At 37.5% G+C, this 19414-nt stretch overlaps 1 protein-coding gene across 2 annotated transcripts in view; it reads right to left on the bottom strand.

Moving 5' to 3' along the window:
* Window positions 1–19414, bottom strand: part of WWP1 (WW domain containing E3 ubiquitin protein ligase 1) — a 109657-nt gene that overhangs the window by 11323 nt on the left and 78920 nt on the right. For both annotated transcript variants that reach the window (XM_025870795.2, XM_025870797.2), the window contains exons 15-21: window positions 17534–17609; window positions 17355–17426; window positions 15019–15107; window positions 11339–11498; window positions 7602–7735; window positions 7373–7513; window positions 3929–4049 (exon numbers count right to left, since the gene is read on the bottom strand). In XM_025870795.2, the coding sequence (XP_025726580.1) occupies window positions 3929–4049; window positions 7373–7513; window positions 7602–7735; window positions 11339–11498; window positions 15019–15107; window positions 17355–17426; window positions 17534–17609 (793 nt within the window). The remainder of the gene's footprint in view (window positions 1–3928; window positions 4050–7372; window positions 7514–7601; window positions 7736–11338; window positions 11499–15018; window positions 15108–17354; window positions 17427–17533; window positions 17610–19414) is intronic.

Genomic DNA, 19414 nt, shown 5'->3' with positions numbered 1-19414 from the left:
TTTCTTTATGAGTTTTTGCCCATTCTAGAAAATTTTTCTTTTTACTGAGTTGTAAGAGTTTATATATATAATATATATTATATATAATAATATCTATAATATAATGTGTGGCTAATTGTTATGTGTTCTCCCCAAGAGAACTGTTTCCTTTTTCAGCTTTCATATTTACGTTTATGTTTTAAATTAATCTTTCTTCATGGGCTAAAGTAGGGGTCAAGGTTAATTTTCTAACATACGGACATCTAGTTGGTCCAGCATCATTTGTTTAAAAGACTTTCTCTTTCCCCATTGAAAAATATTAGCACTTCTGTTGAAAATCACAGACCCACATATGATAATATATATGTGGGTCTATTTCTGGACTCTTAGTATTCCACTGATCTGTTTGTGTATCCTTTCAAAAATACCACACTATCTCAATTACTATGGCTTAATAATAATTTTTTAAATCAGGTAGTGAACATCCTCCGAGTTTGTCCTTTTTCAAAATTAACTGTTGCGGCGGGGGGCGCCTGGGTGGCTCAGTCATTAAGCGTCTGCCTTTGGCTCTGGTCATGATTCCAGGGTCCTGGGATGGAGCCTCACATCAGGCTTCCTGCTCAGCAGGGAGTCTGCTTCTCCCTCCACCGCTTCCCCTGCTTGTGTTCTCTCGCTGTCTCTTCGTCAAATAAATTAAAAAAACAAAATAAAACAAAACACAAAACTAACTGTGGGATGCCTGAGTGGCTCAATTGGTTAAGTGTCTGCCTTAGGCTCAGTCATGATCCCAGGGTTCTGGGACTCAGTACCGCATCCTGGACTGGGCTCCTTGTTCAAAGCATGTGGGCGGGGGGGAGCCTGCTTCTCTCTCTGCCTGCTGCACCCACTACTTGTGCTCTCTGACAAATAAAAATTAAAAAAAAAAATTGTTTTAGCTTATCTAGCACCTTTGCATTTCCTTGTAATTTTAGAATCAGCCTGTCAATTTCTACAAAAAATTCTTCCAAGATGCTGACTGGAATTGCATTGAATATACAGATCAATTTGGAGACAAATGACATTTTATAATATTGAGTCTTCTATTACATAACATGATGTATTTCTTCATGTATTAAAGTTGTCTTTAATTTTTCTGAGCAATGTTTTGTGTTTTTAGGTATAGAGCTCTTGCATGCTCTTGGTTAAATCTGTTTATTTTTTGGATGCTTTAGTACATAAAACTTTAAGATTTCAATTTCCAAGTGTTGCTGGTACACAAGATATACACTTGATTTTTAAATTATTGGCCTTCGATCTGTACTCTTCGCTAAATTCACTGTTATTTCTAGTAAATTTTTTTGGTAGGTTCCTTAGGATTTTCTAGGTTGACGATCATGTTATCATCCGTGAATAAAGGCCATTTCTTTACTCCTTTCCAGTCTTTATGATTTTTATTTCTACTTTTGCCTCACTGCACTGGCTGGGCCATCTGGTATAATGGGGAGTATAAAGGATGAGAGCAGACACCTTTGCCCTCTTCCCAACCTCAATATGAAATATTCACGGTATCACCAATTAGAATGATGTCAGGGTGTATCTTTTTTTGTTGATGCCCTTTAACAAACTGAGAAAGTTGCCTTCTATTCCTAGTGTGATGAGAGTTTTTACAAAGAAATTGTTGCATCTTAGTTTAAACAGATTTTAACTTATAAAGGGCCATGACTATGAATAACCATTATTTCAAATAATGGTATGCATGCCCATTATTGTGGTATTCTTCATGGTTAAGACACATGAATGTAAGTAAAAGAACAACAGACTAGGAATAACAACATAAAGCAAAACAACAACAAAAAAGACCTTATTTTCTCACAGCTCTGTACTATGAGCTAAAGGCAAATCAGTAACCAATAAGGGCTTTAGTCTCCTTATGTGTAAAAGGAAATTATTATATGGCCCAACTATTTTACAGGGCTATGTGTGAGACAACTGTAAACTCTACCAAAGGCTATATAAAAGTATGCGCCTATTCATATCCTTTTACAGTCTTAGTTTCATCTGTGTGCTAATGCTGGACTCTGGCCATAACATCCCTCTTTCACTAGGTGGGCCTCTAAAATAGGAGTGTTGTTTTGTTTTTGTTTTTGTTTTTTTAAAGGTTTTATTTATTTATTTGACAGAGAGAGACACAGCAAAAGAGGGAACACAAGCAGGGGGAGTGGGAGAGGGAGAAGCAGGCTTCCGGTGGAGTGGGAGCCTGATGCGGGGCTCGATCCCAGGACCCTGGGATCATGACCTGAGCCAAAGGCAGACACTTAAGGACAGCCACCCAGACGCCCCTAAAACAAGAGCTTTTAATGGGGGGGTATGGAGTATTTTAGGTGTATGCATTTTGAAAACACGAAATTATTTTCTTCAGATTCTTAATGAAGTATGTGATTTAAAAAAGATTAATAGTACTCTAAAAAATATCTTCCATTCTATTCTTCTGATGTGTTTCCGCTAATCTGTACAGTCAAGCTGTTCAAAGAAAGAGACATTAACCAGATTTATAGAGTCTACATTATCAGTCTCAGAGTTCTGATTTTCATATACTTGTCAGTTTCCAGAAGGCTAATTTCTATATAGGAAAATTACTGTATACAATTTCTAATGCTAATTTTTCATATGCACATTTGATTATATGAACAAACCAAGTTTCTTAACAGAGAACTGAAGATGGCTAATGTTAAGATACTGTATTCAAAGGAGGCAGAGAATACCAAGGAATACCCTAACAGCCCTACCTATGTTCTAATCTATATGGGGCAAGAAGACTTCAAGAATTCACCATAACTAATCATTAGAGAAATACGAATCAAAACCACAATGGGATATTATACCCATTAGGGTTGGCTACTGTAACAAAACAAAGCAGAAAATAACAAGTGTGGGCAAAGATGTGGAGAAGTTGGAATCCTTGCACACTTTTGGCGGGAATGCAATATATGGTATAGCCACTGCAGAAAATAGTGGTAGTTCCTCAAATAATTAAATATAGAATTACTTTTTGATCCAGTGATACCAGTCCTGGGTATATATCCAAAACAACTGAGAACAGTGTCTCTAAGAGATATCTAAGACACATCTATATATCCATCTTCATAGTAGTATTATTCACAATAACCAAAAGGTAGAAGCAAACCAAATATCCAGTGACTGATGAATGGATAAATAAAATGTGGTATATAGGTACAGGCTGAATATTATTCAGCCCTAAAAAGGAAAGAAATTCTTATCCATGCTACAATATAAACTATAAGGACATTATGTTAAGTGAAATGAGCCAGTCACAGTAAGACAAATACTGCACGAGGTCGCTTATAGGAGATAAACAGTAGTCAAACTCATAGTAAGTAGAATGGTGGGGCCAGGGAAGGGGGAAATGGGGAGTTGTTTAATGGATATAGAGTTTCAGTTTTGCAAAATGAAAATTAATCCTTGAGATTGGCTGCACAATAATGTGAGTATACTTAACATTACTGAGCTGTACACTTAGAAATGTTCAAAATGGTAAATTTTGTTATGTGTATTTTACTCTCTCCCATCCCCCAGAAAAGAATTTCTGATAGACTTCTAACAAGTCTAAATACAGTTAAGACCACTAAGAATGGATCTTTGGGGCAACTCACCAGTAAACAAGGATTTCATTGAGTTCCACAAGTTATTAGTAAGGTTACACTCAGTCTTCAGGACCCCTAACAGTGGGCACTGATTAATGATTTTGTGCCCATGACATCATCACGGTTCAGAGAACTTAAGACCATCACCCCATGCTAGGATTTCAATATCCCCTGAACACCGGCACGAGTAAGAAAATACTACATTGTGCTATATCATTTAAAAATGTGTGGACATCCTCCTGTAGAAGCACAAAAACAGTTCATCCTCCCAGTAACATTTCCTAAATAGCATAATAAAAGAGCCTCACCTCCAATTCTTTCTCATCAAAGTACTGTAGCCACTGAAGAGGGACAACTTCATTGAAACCATCAAGGAAAGCTTTGGTCTGTTCCTGCACTCCTCGAGAAAAACGCCACTCTGTCATTAAACTGAAAATAAAGACGTTATTTAAAAATATTTTGTTACGTGAGGTGAAAGCTTAGAAACACCAAGTACTTCTGAAATTCCTTCTCTTTTTCCAAATATGCTATATATATATGTAACATAAATGTTGATGTTGTGTATGTAAGTAGTTTAAGAGTTAACACCTGCTTCCCCATGAGGAAATCAGTTCCAGCACGTCAGTAGCTAAAAAGGATGATTTTCAAAATAGAAAGTTTATTTGTCAGTAAAACAGCCACATTCAAGCACTTATTTCCTGTGCATGTGTAAACAAATAATTCCAAATATTGTGTGCTGACACAATAAGGGAAAGGCTACAGTCATTCAACAGGTTCTCCTTCCAGCAAAGCATTTGCCAAGGAAGACTTGAGAAGGCTCAAAGCTGGAGAACTGGTTCTTTACATGCTAATTTATTAGAACATGAAGATTTCCTAACAGAACAGAAAAAGTAATACAAGATGAAAATAAAACATTCTGAGGAGATATATAAAGCAGATGTAGAGGAGGGAAGTGTAATAAAAAAAGAAGAAAGAAAGAGAATCTGTATGGTGACACAGAATTTCCACAAGGGGCCTCCCTCACTGATAGTAGACGGGTCTGGTCCCTGTGAGGAACAGCACAGACTACTGATGAGGAGAAGCCACCCGATGCCAGCAGATAAAAGGAAAGGCAATTTATCCAAATTCCTCCCCTTCCTGGGTCCCAGAGAAAGCTGGTCGTCTTCTCTGCTGAGGGCAAACCTTTCATCCTTGCTGCCTCCACAACTGTTCTTCATCAATTACTTGCCCATGCCCTCAACTCTACCTTCCGACCCTCTTCCCATTTGCCCACATGGGTGCTCAGACTATTGCTTTCCAAAACCCTTCAACCCAGTGTTTGTTTTTAATTATTCTCTCTCCTCTCTTTACCACCACTCTTACTAAAAGAGTACTCCATTTCACTGTCTCCACTTCTCACCTCCTGTTCACCCAAATTTTAAACCACTGTAATGATCTGGGACTTTCAACATCTCTCCCAGGGGGAAAAAACAAAACAATTTCCTTCACAAATGTCACCAAAGAACTCTAAATTGCCGAGCCCCATGCCCTCTTCAAAATTACTCCTGCTCCATGAACTTTCTGAACACTGGGTGGGCGTCAGCATTCCCAAGCCTCACATAGTTTTTCCCTGGTCAGTATCACCATTCCTGATCTGATCTAACTTTGGCTACTCCTTTGTTTCCTCCATTGGTTTCACTGTTCCAGAAATGTTGGTATCGCTGAGATCTCTGCCTTATTTTCTTTTCTCGCTATTTACTACTTAAAGATGATATCAATTACCTAAAGTTTAACTACCACAGAAAAGTCAGTAATTCTTAAATTCCCAAATCCTGCTAAGATATTAAGATATAAAGTCCTCTCCTTGGATATCCTGCTAACACATGCAACTATTAACCAATCTAGAAACCTCAAATATTTCATTTGCTAGTATTTTCGCCACTACATGTAACTGATCACTGAATCTGAACTATTCTATTCCTGTAATAGCTTCAAAAATCCATTCCCTCATTTTTACCTCTACTGTGTCCTGTTTTAGGCCTATGATACTGAATTACTAGGAGAATGAAAGAGCCTCTTAACTATGTTTTGATCTCTAACTACTTCCTTCCATCCATCTATCCCTCCCAGTTCATCCTCCATAAAGATGCCAAAATAAGCCTTCCAGAAACAATTCTGATCATCTCATCTTGGTTGTGGTTAGTTTTTGATCACTCTTATATTAGAGCAAAAATCCAGGTTTCTTAGACATAAGAGTTTCCTTAGACAATGCACAATCTGGCTACCCCTTAAGGTTCCTAGCTAGTCACTATTTCTCACCATGATATACTATTTCCACAGTGCTGTGGTTGTAGAGTCTCAGGATAAACTAATCCTTTTAATACCTCAATTCCTTGCTCCTGCTGTTTCCCTCCCCACAAAAGCTCTCCATCTATCAGGCAAACTCTCATTTATTTTTTCAGACCCAGCATATGCAATGCCCTGTGAAGAACTTTCTCAGTTCTCCCAGCAGAATCAATGGCTTCCTTCCCACTGTGGATTCCAACAGCATTTCATACATCTTTCTACCATTCATTTACTCATAGATTCACTGAGGTCCTATACACTAAAAACAAAAATCACAACTAAAGAGTTATGCTTAAGGAAGTTTTGTGTTGCCTTTGTTTGTAGTGGTCCAAACTGGACTCAACCTGAATGACACCTACTAGCAAAAATGACTGACGAATATAGAATGGATATACCATAATTTATCTAGCTATTAGAAAATGTATTAGATATATCTCTACTGACATGGAAGATGGAAAAAGCAAGCCAGAGTGTAACATGTATGATATGATCCCATTTTTGAAACAAGTATCAAGAACATAAAAACTTGAGACAAAGGTGATACCGAGAATCAAAACCTAAAAGAGAATGAAAATGGTAGTACCATTAATAGAGATAGGTCAAGTGAGGCAACAGGAAAAAAAAATGAGAAGTTTGATTTTGACATGCTAAATTTAATACAGGTTGATTCAGTAGTTGAGGAGTTGGCAAACTATGGCCCATGGGCCCATTCCAGCCTGAAGCCATGTTAGCAGGCTATTTAGAGAAGCAGGCTGAATAAAGAACCTGGGAAAAACCTGCACATTTAGGAAATGGAGATTCAGATAACCATCATTACAGAGAAAGTGAAGAAAATCCATATGGTGCAGAATCATGGAATTAAAGGGAACAAAGAGTTTCAAGACAAGAGGCTGTGGCGGGTACTGTGAAAAGAGTAAGTTAAAGAGGAAAAGTGAGCTATAAGAGGAACTGAGCATCAGCTGGGCTTTGCTACTACCTGACAGAGCACCCTGGGTGCTTCATCTAGAAATGAAGAAGCTGCACAGTCTTTGCAAAGCCCTTTTTAGCCCCACTGTTCCACAAATTTTGATCTGCACAAAGGTAGAATGCTTACAGCAAGCAAGAGTGGGAAAGTGAAGGTCATCATTTACTATCTTATTTTAAGAACACTGGTATTATTGAGAACTTAAATATATGTACATCAGAGGCAAGAGAAGTTATTTTAGTACATTTGAATTTTTGAGTCCTGTCAGAGCATGTTTATAAACTGAGATGAAGACTGAGTAGAGAGCAAAGGACAAAAAAGGATAAATGAAAGGAGGAACGAATGTGCAACAGCTTCCCAGAGGAGTGAACATGGGATCAAACTAAAGGCACAGATAGAGGAGTTAGTTCTGACACATGCCAGAAGTTCTAGACATTAAGGTCAATCAGGTGTATCACCTTACCCAATATATTCATCTTTGTTCTCCTCAGTCACCAGGATATTGGAACCTCCCAACTTCAGGTCATGCGAAGTAACCTTTCCCAAAATTTCCATGTCAACAGAAAAGTACATTTCTAAGCCACATTCTTCAATGTTGTTGTCTCTGGGTGATATAAATATATATCGATTAGTTAACATGATATCTAAATTGGCTTCAAGAAAATGTCTCATTGAAAGATAAATCTTCAAACCTTATCCAGATAAGGGAATTATAAAATTCAGTATCAATAGATTCCAAATCCTTAATAGTCAGTTTTTTACTTAGCATACGCTTGTAGAATGGTAAAGAGAAACCAGTATCAATAAACTTCCCATGAAAAAGTGCCTGCCAAGAGAAATAAAAAATTTTACTTAAAAATTTATAAAACAATGATTTTCTTATTCAGAGCACAATAACAGAGAAATCATGAGGTTTCACAGGCCAAAGTAAGCACTTAAATAACCAGGATAAATCACGAAAACCAAAATATTACGTAAAATGCTAAGTATGAGACACAAATTACAGAGTTAAATGACTTCAAACACTTTGCTCTATCAAGTCCTATCAATAACTGTCAATGACGATGGTAAAAGAACAGTATCAAACCCCCACTCTTTCTAGTGTATTTTATAAACTAAATTAACCTAACTGGATGCAGAAACACAGACGGAGCCTCAGGGCTCCTGTGTATGCACCTGGCAAGACTCCTCCTCCACTCCTTTCTGACCACAGTTGCCTAAGAGATTTGCAGGACTGACCCCATTTGTCTTCACTCCTGCTCACAACAGCAAACACAAAGAAGTGCCAGACCTCCTCAGCACTCCAACTCTCACCACCATAAAATAAAATCCCCCATATACTTGTTCTTTGAAGATCCTCTGGCATCTTGATTTAACAAACATTTAGCATTTTTCTGAAAACTTTGCTTCCCCCCAAGTTCTCCCAAAGGGGTGCTGTTTCTCTCCCATCCCCCTCATATCACCAGGCCTGGAAGTCGGGCAGGTGTTGCTCCTCATTACTAATTCCTCCTCCCCAAACCTGCCCATCTTAAAGCTCATGGCTTCATACTGCCCTGAGTGGCCCACGGCCCCACCCTTGCCCGCACTTCGCTGCCATCAACCCTAGATCTCAAGAGTTTCTCTTTGTTGCTCCCTCAATGCTGTGTTCTTCTACAGTACCATCATAATTTTAGACGATTCTCTTACTACCCTAACTTTTTAGTCCTTTCAATAATCTTAGTCTTTCACTTAGCCTAACTATTCTCGACATCATACCTAAGATACTGTTATTAGCAAAATACAGCAATAACTGTATTCCTTCACAAACTCAATGCCATCACCTAATTTTCTAGCTCACTGCCTTCTGCAGTGATATCTGCAATTTTTGACCCCACTGGGATTTAAAAAATACATAAAACCTTATCACTGTTTCTCAGCTACTCAACAAAGTTCTTTCTTTCCTTATTCAGTTTTGATTCCATCATCAATCATGAATATTACTCCCGTGTATACCTTCAAATCCAGCCTCTCCTCAAAGAAATTCTGGCAAAATCTAAAGCCCAGCTAAACACAACCCTTAACTTACTCCATGCCTGTGCCTGGGTATTGGAACACGCTAGAAATGCATATACAACCATGCTGACTAGTTCATGACCAACAACCTCCAGTGGGAACTTAGTGCTGCCTGATAATCATATTTCCCCACTGCACTCCCTCTCCCAGGTGACTATTATTCCTCAAATACTTTTCCCTACTCCTCACTCTGAGCTAAAGATCTTGCTTTCTATTTCATGGAGGAAACAGAAGCCACCAGAAGAGAATTTTTGTGTATTCCACCACCTCTGCTCATGACTAGCATCTGAATCTATATGCTCTATTATCTATTACTTCTATGTGTGCCACACAGTTCTCCTACTCCAGGTCACTGCTCCCATATTCCCTATCTCTTTGACGTCATCACATTCTTTCTTCTTACTTATCATTATCTGCATGCAAATGTTTTATTCTCCTCCCATCCCAGATACTGCCTAATTTCCCTATCACTCTTTTTTTTTTTAAAGATTTTATTTATTTATTTGAGGGAGAGAGAATGAGAGAGAGAGAGCACGAGAGGGAAGAGGGTCAGAGGGAGAAGCAGACTCCCCGCCGAGCAGGGAGCCCGATGTGGGACTTGATCCCAGGACTCCAGGATCATGACCTGGGCCGAAAGCAGTTGCTTAACCAACTGAGCCACCCAGGCTCCCTCCCTATCACTCTTTACTGCAAACTTCCTTAAAAGATTTGTTTATATTTGTTGCCTTCCATTTTCTCTGGATTTCACTCCCACCAATCAACTATTGTCCTCTACTGCTCCTAGAATCTTTCCCCTGGCCAAATCAAATGGTTAATTCTAAGATCTCATCTTGCTTACCATATCAGTGCTGGACAGGGCTGACCATCTTCCCTCGTCTTCTGGCAACTCTTATTTGATTCTCCTACCTCCTCCTCCTCCTCAGCTCTTTTTCTGGTTCCTTCTCATCAACTTGACCTGCAAATGTCCTTAAACTTCTGTCCTTAAACAGAACAAGTTTAAGGACATCCACCCTTATTCCTTAAACAATCACATAGCCCTAACCTAGCTAGATAACCCCTCATCGCCAGACTTACATACCCAACTCCCTATTCTAGTCTTCATTTGGATGTCTATAGATTATCTTAAACTTAACAAAACAAATCCATTTTTTTTCCAAATCCGAATTCTTGATTTTTCCCATCCCCCAAAATGTGCTCTTGCCACAACCCTGCCATCTTAGGAAACAGCAACTGCAACCAAACACACAGCCCATACATTTTGGCGCCATACTTGACTCTCTCACACTGTGCATCTAAGCTGCCCGAAAGCTGTTAGCTCTAACTACAGAATATATCCAGAATCCCAGCCACTTTTCTCACTACCTCCACTGCTAGACCACTCAAGTTCACCTCTCACCTGGATGGTTGCAAATGGTCTCCCTGTTTTCTCTGTTACTCTCCTCTGCCCCCAATTACAGTCTCTTCTACACAGCAGCCCAATAAACTTAGTAAGAGCTAAGTCAGATCATGTTACTTAGATCGTGTCATTCCCTGCTCAAAACCCTTTAGTGAATTTCCTAGAAGTCTGACACAGTACCTTTCAACCCCATCTCCCACCAAATTCTCTCTCATACACTCTGCTCCACATAGGCCATTTTTCAATCAAAAATGTAATTCTACTCTGGAGCCTTTTTCTTGCTGTTCTTTATGTCTATAATGTTATTCTCCAAGATACATGCATCATTCAGTCCCTTGCTTTCATGTTTCTGTTCACGTGTTACCCCCCAGAGAGTCCACCTCTAATCATGCCATATAAAAAAGCAATACTCCTTTTCCTCGGCACATAACTTATGTGTTATTCTGTCTCCCTGATAGAATTTAGATCCCCGAAAGCAGGGACTATGTCTTTTTATTATGGTCTCATCTCTGTAATATTATGATGCCATAGTAGGTGCTCAATAAATATTTGCTGAGTGAATAGACAGAAAGTACAAATAAATACAAACACTTCTAAAAAGACAATAGTCCCACAAGAGTTTCTGCTAAGCTCTGAAAATTCCCAAAGCATCAGTCAAGTGCAACTGTTATACAACTCAGATTTTCCTTTTATGCAGAAGTAGTCACACCATAATTAAGCTTTAATTTATAAAATGAAAGGAGTTTTAAAGACTAACTGGCTACATCAATAATCCTTATATTCATAATCTTGATTTCATACAGGTACTCAAAAAATATGGTACTCTCCTTTCTAGGCAAACTTCCTTGGTAATAAACTTTGTGAATATACACAACCAAGGATAACGTGGATCATTTTTTTAAGTCTTCTCCAAAATACTTTTGAAATAAGCAAGTTTAAATAAATAAATGAATAAATAAACAAAGGAAAATAAGGACTTACCATAGCAATAAAGCGACCAATAAAACAGAAGTATGAAAGATGGTCTGGGTTAATGGTTGATGCTGGATTTATTTGTAGACAATAGTTGTTCTTGCCAGCATACTCAAATAAGCAATACATAGGGTTCAAAACTTCATGTGAAAGCAAGAAAAACCATTCTCTAAAAGAAAGTAAGATTTTTTTTTTTAGCATTCATACACACATGAATTTAAAAACAAATCTTAAATACACCCATGCACACACCATCTCTGCTCAACAGCCTTTAATAACTCCACTGCCCAGTTCCTCAGCCCTCCAGTTAAGTCCTCCTATGATCGGGCCCTCCACTCAGTTACCTGCAGTTCCTAGGATGCCAAACTACAAACTCAGTGCTAGTCACAGATAGCATGCTTATTTCTATGCCATACTTTTCTTTGGGTATGTCTCCTCAGTGTCAACTTAGCCTATGTAGGTCCCGCTTTTGCTTTCAGTCCAACTGAGATTCATCCCACTTCAGTTTTTTGAAGCAACTTCCAGCATATTTATTTGTATCAATCACTGAATACTTTGTGGTACTGTGATAACAACCACAATATTATTCATTTTCCTGTACATGACCTGCCCATCCACCCGACTAGAAACTCCTCAAAAGCAAAAGCCATGTCTTCATATATATTTTTGTATCCTTAACTCATAGGCATTCTAGGATCTATACGCAATAGGTTTTAGTAAGTATCTGCTGGTGATACTGACATACACAGCACTGCTGCTATGGGACAGTTTTAGTTTTATTGCCAACATATTACAAATGGAACTAAAATTAAAAACATGAAATCTTTAATGTGATTAGCATTCTCTAACTTATTACCACCAATTTTGCCTCACTTATCAAAGTCTAATGATGAAATCCAACTAGATTAAAGATTAATAATTCATATCACAAAATAAACCCAATCTGCAAGACTCTCTTCAACAGCAATTTCTTCTAAAGCAGGGTTCCAACTCAAATGCTATAGTGATCAGTACACATGGCTTCCTTCTCTGCCTGGGCCTCAGATTTTCTACTTAGCCACAATCCCCCATTCTTCATTGTATCCCTGATAAAAGTTATTACCAATTTTAAGAAAGAATTCTTTCTAGGCAGATAATCATTGTCCTTAGATGACAGTGCAGTGGTTGACACAGAGTGAAAAAGAGTGTTATCTATCCTACAGGGCTGAATAAGCTATGTAGATTCAGCCAATTGATGCCATGCGAGAAGGTGGGAACGTGGGTCTAGGGTTTTTAAAGAGAAGCCAGAAATCTTGATTCTTAAGCATAATCTACTGATTTTCTTTAATGCTGTCAAATAATTGAAAAAAATTTAAAATCACAATGGGAGCCATTACTAGGCAGGCTAAATCTGGCCTGGAAGCCCATTTACAAAAGCTTTTCCTAAAGCTTTAAAAATATAATCTCAGAAACTGCCTGATCAGTAGAGAAGGGAGTCTTCCCCTAAACAAAATCAACTAAGAAATGATAAACACCAATTCACAAAACTAAATCCAGTCCCAAAGTAGTAATGGAACCAAGTGACTTCCCACTGTGACAAGGTTGAGGTAAAATATGCCCCCAGGGGAAACGACTGACAGATCTGTGAGAATGTGTTTACACACACAAAAAACTAGAAATAAACTTTCTAGTTGCTGCAGATCACTTTTAGCAAATAGCAGCCCAGAGAAAACTGAATACATTCAAAAGAAGAATGCCTATAACATGGTATATAACCTATATACCCTGACACTAAAAGAAAAGGAGGAAAAATTCTAACTAAAAAGAGGTGGATGAGTTCACTTACAAAATATCCTTTTCTATACTCTCAAATAAACTAAAGAGATACTAGAGGTTGAAAAAATTATGAGACAACAGATGAGCTAGCAGAGCCTAGAGAAGAAAATGAAGAAAACAGTAAAGCCACTAATGAAGAAAAATCACATTAGAAGCAACAAAATGTAGGGCAGTACTGCATACAGTGACGAGGATAGGTTTGAGAAAATCAAAACAAAATGGAAAAGCACAAAGATAAAAATAATCAGAGAAAAGATGACCGACATGTAAGACTGACACAGAAGATTCCACATACCCATGATTGATGTTCCTGAAGAAAAATGGAACAAATGGAACAGAAAAAATATTCAAAGACATAATAGAAGAAAATTTCCCTTAAATTAAGAAAGATCTTAATATGTTCCTAAGAAAAGATATAAAACAATCAACAACGGAATTAATGAACTTCAAGGAAAAGGACTGTGTGGGCATCCAAAGGAAAAACAAAAGTTTCCTACAAGGGGCTGGCCTTCCGCTTCACATGCTATAACATTCAGTGCTAGAAGACAGTCAAACAATGTCTACAGGGTAGTGGAGAAATTAGTGTTGCATAAGAATTTATATCTGGTGAAGTTGTTTATATACAAAAGCAACAGAAAACACATTTTCAAACATGCAAAACTAAAGGAGTATATATCACCCTTGTGAACTCTTGAATAAACCAAAACATGAATATGTGAATCAAAATTAAGAATTTGGGAGTAAGAAAATCATGGTATGGAGTAACTGAATATGTGCTTTAAAACCCTCAAAACATAAAACTAAACCCAAACAGCTGAGGTAACTATAAGTACAGACAAGCATATGAATGTTATAAAGTCAGACACTGTAAAAAATAAAACCATATTTTATTTCTAAGGTAGCTCTTTCTTTTTAATGTCTGAACATTCCTGAAATTGAGATAAATCACAATAGAAGTGATAGGAACATTTATTGTGATAGGTAGTGTTTCTTTCCTGAAAAAGCTTAATAATGCACTGGAGAAGAAAATATGCTAATTAGCCAAACCTCTGATAATCCCACATATATGCTCCCACCTATCTCTTTTTGCCCGCTGTACTAAAATTGTGATTTTGTAATTCTGTTCACCTCTGAAATATTAGTTTAAAAAGATCTGTTCCTATGGAAAGCAGGTTTAATTCTTTTAAAAGATTTAATGAAAGTGTTCTGGTAAAAAATAAATTGTTGTCAAATTAGGTTTGGGCAAAGCAAAAATTTTTAAAGTCGTTCATTAAAAAAGTTAAAAACTAAACAATTTCCCACTCATATTGCTTCACATTTTCCACTGTTAACAATGTATTTAATGAATGTGAAAGACTATTCTCAAAAGGACTCAGATTGGATTAAAACATAAACGTAAAACCAACATACACTGTTATAATAACAAAAATTAAGAAACAACCTTATGCATGCTGATCCATTAATTAAGGTATCTACATACAGTGCAATATTATGCAGTCATTAAATAAGAGTATTAGCACCATTAAATAAAGGAGGGTATTATTAGCTCCATACAGGATACGAAAAGATGTCCATGAGATATAAAATGATAAAATGAAGTTGCTATATTGTACATATTGTATGATCAATTCTGTTTAAAAAAATAGCACATATGTACTATAACACACATACAAAAAATTTATATATATGCAGAGAAAATGTATAGGATAACCAAGACAGTAATAATAACACCTCCAGAATTGTGCTAATATTTTAATTTTTGTTTTTAAAAAATAACTCTGGATTGCTACTGAAGAAATGTATCTTTTCAAGAATACATCCATTGCATACAATGGAGACATAATTATTTCAAAGCAGATGTGTTTTTATTTTACCTTGCTAGACCACCATAATCAAGTCCTTCTTCTCCTCTAAATATTACATATAATCGCCTTCTCAAGTCATAGGGTTTTAATGCCATAATCTAATTAAAAACAAAAACATGTATACTTAAAACATTCATATACAGCATTAAGTTTCTTCCAAAACAATTCAATTTAAATTTCATCTGCATTTCCAAAATTACACATTTCCTTATCTCATACAAAAATGCTTTTAACTCGAGATCAACTGATGTGTTCCACAAACTTACTTTATTAAGCTTTCTGTGATTCACCTTCTAAAATCTCTTTCCCTCTTCTACTATTAAATGGTAGTTCTACTTTGGGTTAGTGGCAAGAGAGGAAGAGTGACACAGAAAGCTTTTAAGTTTAGAAAATATTCCTTCCCCTGTTGCTCCCGAAATTTTACCAAAATCTTGTAAAAGGCGACTTATAAATTTTTCTAACTAGCAACATTTGATGAGAAGCAAAAGAGCTTGTTCTAGGTCCTGCTTATGCCACATATACCATTTCTCAGTAGGAAAGGAACTCAGCTAAAGCAAAGAATTTATACAATATGTATACCCAATTTTCACAATCCTTAATGGCTTACATTAGGATTCTAGCAAACAGGCTTTACTGTTAGATAACAATGAATAACTTCCACCACACGTGTCAAAATCAAGAACAAGACCGGCATGTCCGGTCTTGACAGCACAGCTCAGCAGCAGGACTTCGCCTCATAGACAGTCACGCACATCAAACAGACCATGGTTCTCCCCACACCAGAGGACAAAGCAAAATAAAGTTTTTCATGAATCTGGATGTACACTTACTACAAGAAAGCTCAAACAGAGCTTAGAACACACTAAGAATTTATTAACTCAAACCAAAAAATGTTTTGATAATAGCTGCATTAAGTATCTTGCCCGAATTCCAACAGCTAGTAAAATTAAGCTAGGATATGAACATCTCTGATTTTGGAGTGCTGCTATTTCATTTTGGCTTGTTTATGTAAAAGTCCCTATGTACCGGGACGCCTGGGAGCCTCAGTCAGTTGAGCGTCTGCCTTTGGCTCAGGTCATGATCCCAGGGTGCTGGGATCGAGTCCCACATCGGGCTCCTTGCTCATCGGGGAGCCTGCTTCTCCCTCTGCCTGCTGCTTCCCCTGCTTGTGCTCTCTCTGACAAATAAATAAATAAAATCTTAAAAAAAAAAAAGTCCCTATGTACCTGTATAAACAGGGACTTTCAGTTCATCATTGTAATACTTTGGAGGGGGGGGCAGGAATGAGAAGACTTTTATGGAAAATTCTCCATATCATCAGAAAAAAAGAACTGATAATATTTTGATTTTTTTTATCTTTAAATATTCTGCAGATGATTCAGGAAAGGCAGACATATTACATTTATTCATTCACCAAATGTTTACTGAATAGCTGCTATGTGCAAGGCACTATTCTAGGTACTAAGCGTAACAGCAGTAAATGAAGTAGTTTGTGCTCCCATGGAGCTTACCTTCTAGTAAGGGAGACAAATAAAATGGGTCAGGTGGTGCTAAGTGTTACTGAAAATAATACATAAAGGGCTAAAATGGGACTATGAGGGAGGTGAGCAGGGACTCCCATCTTGACTAGTGTGCTCAGACAAGGTCTCTCTGAGATCTTAACCTTTAAAACTGAAACCTCCTAGAGGAGGTAAGAATGAACACCAGCATTACTAAAGGGATGGATACTTACATGGAATAAGAGTATCTATACTGATTTAATTTTAATTTGGTTGTATTATCAAGACTTGTTTGAGTTAATGAAGTCTTAGAAAAGTGTCAAAATGTGTCACCTTGTTCCAGAAACTATTTAAGCTTCATTTAAAATGGACATAATGGGGGCGCCTGAGTGGCTCAGTCGTTAATTAAGTGTCTGCCTTCGGCTCAGGTCATGATCCTGGGGTCCTGGGAGCGAGCCCCGCATCGGGCTCCCTGCTCAGCGGGAAGCCTGCTTCTCCCTCTACCACTCCCCCTGCTTGTGTTCCCTCTCTCGCTGTGTCTCTGTCAAATAAATAAATAAAATTTTCAAAAAAAATAAAGTAAAAAAATAAAATGGACATAATGGTAAGAGTTATCACAAAGGGATGTTGTGAGGATGAATTAAATGAAATGATACCTGTAAGATGCCAGTGCCAAGCATATGGCAATCACTCAATACATGATGGGGTTTATTATGACTATTATTATAATGGAAACTCAGTAAGTGGCAGTCATGATTTAAAATTTCTAAACCCTAACTCCCTTAATATATATATAGGATATAATCAGACAAGTTGAACTGTTTATTCTGATAAAATCTTCCTTACCTGTTGAAAGGAATCTTCGAACAGTGTCTGCCGGGATACATTGATCTTTACATGACTGGGTAGTGCATTAGACTAAAAACAAAAATAATATCGTGACATCATGTAAGCTGTAGTATAGGTATAGTATAAAGGTAAGACAAAGTGATTATGAACATAAGATTTATTTACCACTGTAGTACCTGGCACAAATAACGAAAGTGAGCAAGTTTCCACCTAAAGCTGCGTTCATAAGCAATCTGTGGACCACCTTTAGTTCTAAAGAAAAAAAAAAAGAAACCACATATTAATTCAAAATAAAACTGGATATGTAATACTCAGTATGAAACTGGAGTATACCAGAGTCCTACAAATGACCACAGGAAAGTTATTTGTTGGGAGAGAAGATACATTTGGTGGGCCAAAAGGCTTGCACAATGAGGACACACACAAAGAGTGAGATTGTATGTATGTATGGGTCTTTTGTAAAGAAGTTAGTTAAATGAAATATTAAAGTCTATTACTATTAAAAAAACAAAACCTTTGATAACACTTAAATCTAAGGAGTATAGAAGCTCTAGACAGAAGAGACAGGGAAGGAAATTCTACCACAACTTAAACCTAATCTCAAACTGAAAGAAACATTGCTGAACAGTATGCAAAGTAAAAGTAATTTCTAAGAATAATTGACATCCAGGTCACACGGCTCAACTGATCAGTGAGGGAAGAGGCAGAATGGGTTGCACGAGGGATAGGTTCAATTCACACTGAGGAGGCCTGAGGCTTCCGCCTTTTGAGGGAGAGCCTACGATACAAGCACAAAGAACTTTCATGATCTTAGGGAACATTTTGGAATGGATGGAAAATGTTCTCTTATGTTGTTAGGTTCAAGTGAATTCACTGAAGAAATATTTGTGAAATATATAGTATTACCTGACATTCTTCTAACCAATGAGAGTGTTATTTGTTAATAAAACAGGTAAAAACCCTGTTTTTGTGGAGGTTATATATCACTTAAGGGGACAGACAAGAAACAATACGTACACTATCTATGAAGTGTGTTAGAAGGGGATAAACGTTTTATCACTCCTGTTCCTCAAACAGGAAAAAGAGAGAGGGAGAGAGAGAGAAAGGCAGTGTAAAAAAGATATGGAGTGGTATAGGGAGAAGTTTAAAATTCTGAAATGGGTGAACAGCGTTGAGTTCACAGACAAATTAATATTTGACCAAAAACATGGAGGGCATTAAGTCATGTACATATTTGGGGAAAGAGCAGAATAAAAGACCCTTTTATTCAGAGGTAAAAGCCCAGGTGCTTGAGGTATAGCTAGGGGGCCCGTGAAGCTGAAGCAGAATGAATGATGGGAGAAAACAGAGATGAAAATGAAGAGCTAACAGGGGTCACATTCTGTAAGGCAGTGGAGGCCACTGTGAGGACTCTCCTTTTCACTCCGAGATGGGAAATCACTGAAAAGTTTTTGTGTGAAGGAATGACTTTATACTTAATAGAAAAAAGAGAGAAAAAGTCAATCCTGTTGCTGTATGGAGAATAACATTATACGAGGTGTGGGTAGAAAGCAGAGAGACAGAAGCAACACTTCAGGTGACCATGTGGTGGCAGTGGATGTGGTGAGACCTAAGTGGATTCTGGACATAATCTGAAGTTGAGGTAGCTAGAAATGTATTGTGTCAAATGCTCCTAAATCAAATGAGACAGGACTGCAACCAACTCCTGAATTAACAATTCACAATGTGGAGGTCACTGGTATCCTTAACAAGTTCAGGGTCAGTGGAACTTCCCTGTAGTTTGTTTGAAAGAGATACTAGAAACAGCAATGTAGAGACAATGCTTTCAGGTACTTTTCCTGTAGAGGGCAGCAATAAAAACGAATTTTCACAGAATTAATTTGCAAGGTAAAATGTTGTGTTTTTGTTTGTTTTTAATAGAGGAGAAACAGCAGCTGAGGAGGAATAATTCAGTAGAAGAAGAAAAAGTGACGATGGAGGATAGAAAGACGGTAACTGCTGGAGCAATTAAATGGGAAATGGGAAAGATCTAGAGTGCCAGCAAAGGGACTGCCTTT

This window comes from Callorhinus ursinus, unplaced genomic scaffold, assembly GCF_003265705.2.
Source record: "Callorhinus ursinus isolate GAN/ISIS: 27379988/994484 unplaced genomic scaffold, GSC_fseal_2.0 scaffold5, whole genome shotgun sequence".
Taxonomy (NCBI): domain Eukaryota; kingdom Metazoa; phylum Chordata; class Mammalia; order Carnivora; family Otariidae; genus Callorhinus; species Callorhinus ursinus.
The sequence above is the reverse complement of the archived record's forward strand: the minus strand, read 5'-3'. Positions and strand labels throughout refer to the sequence as shown.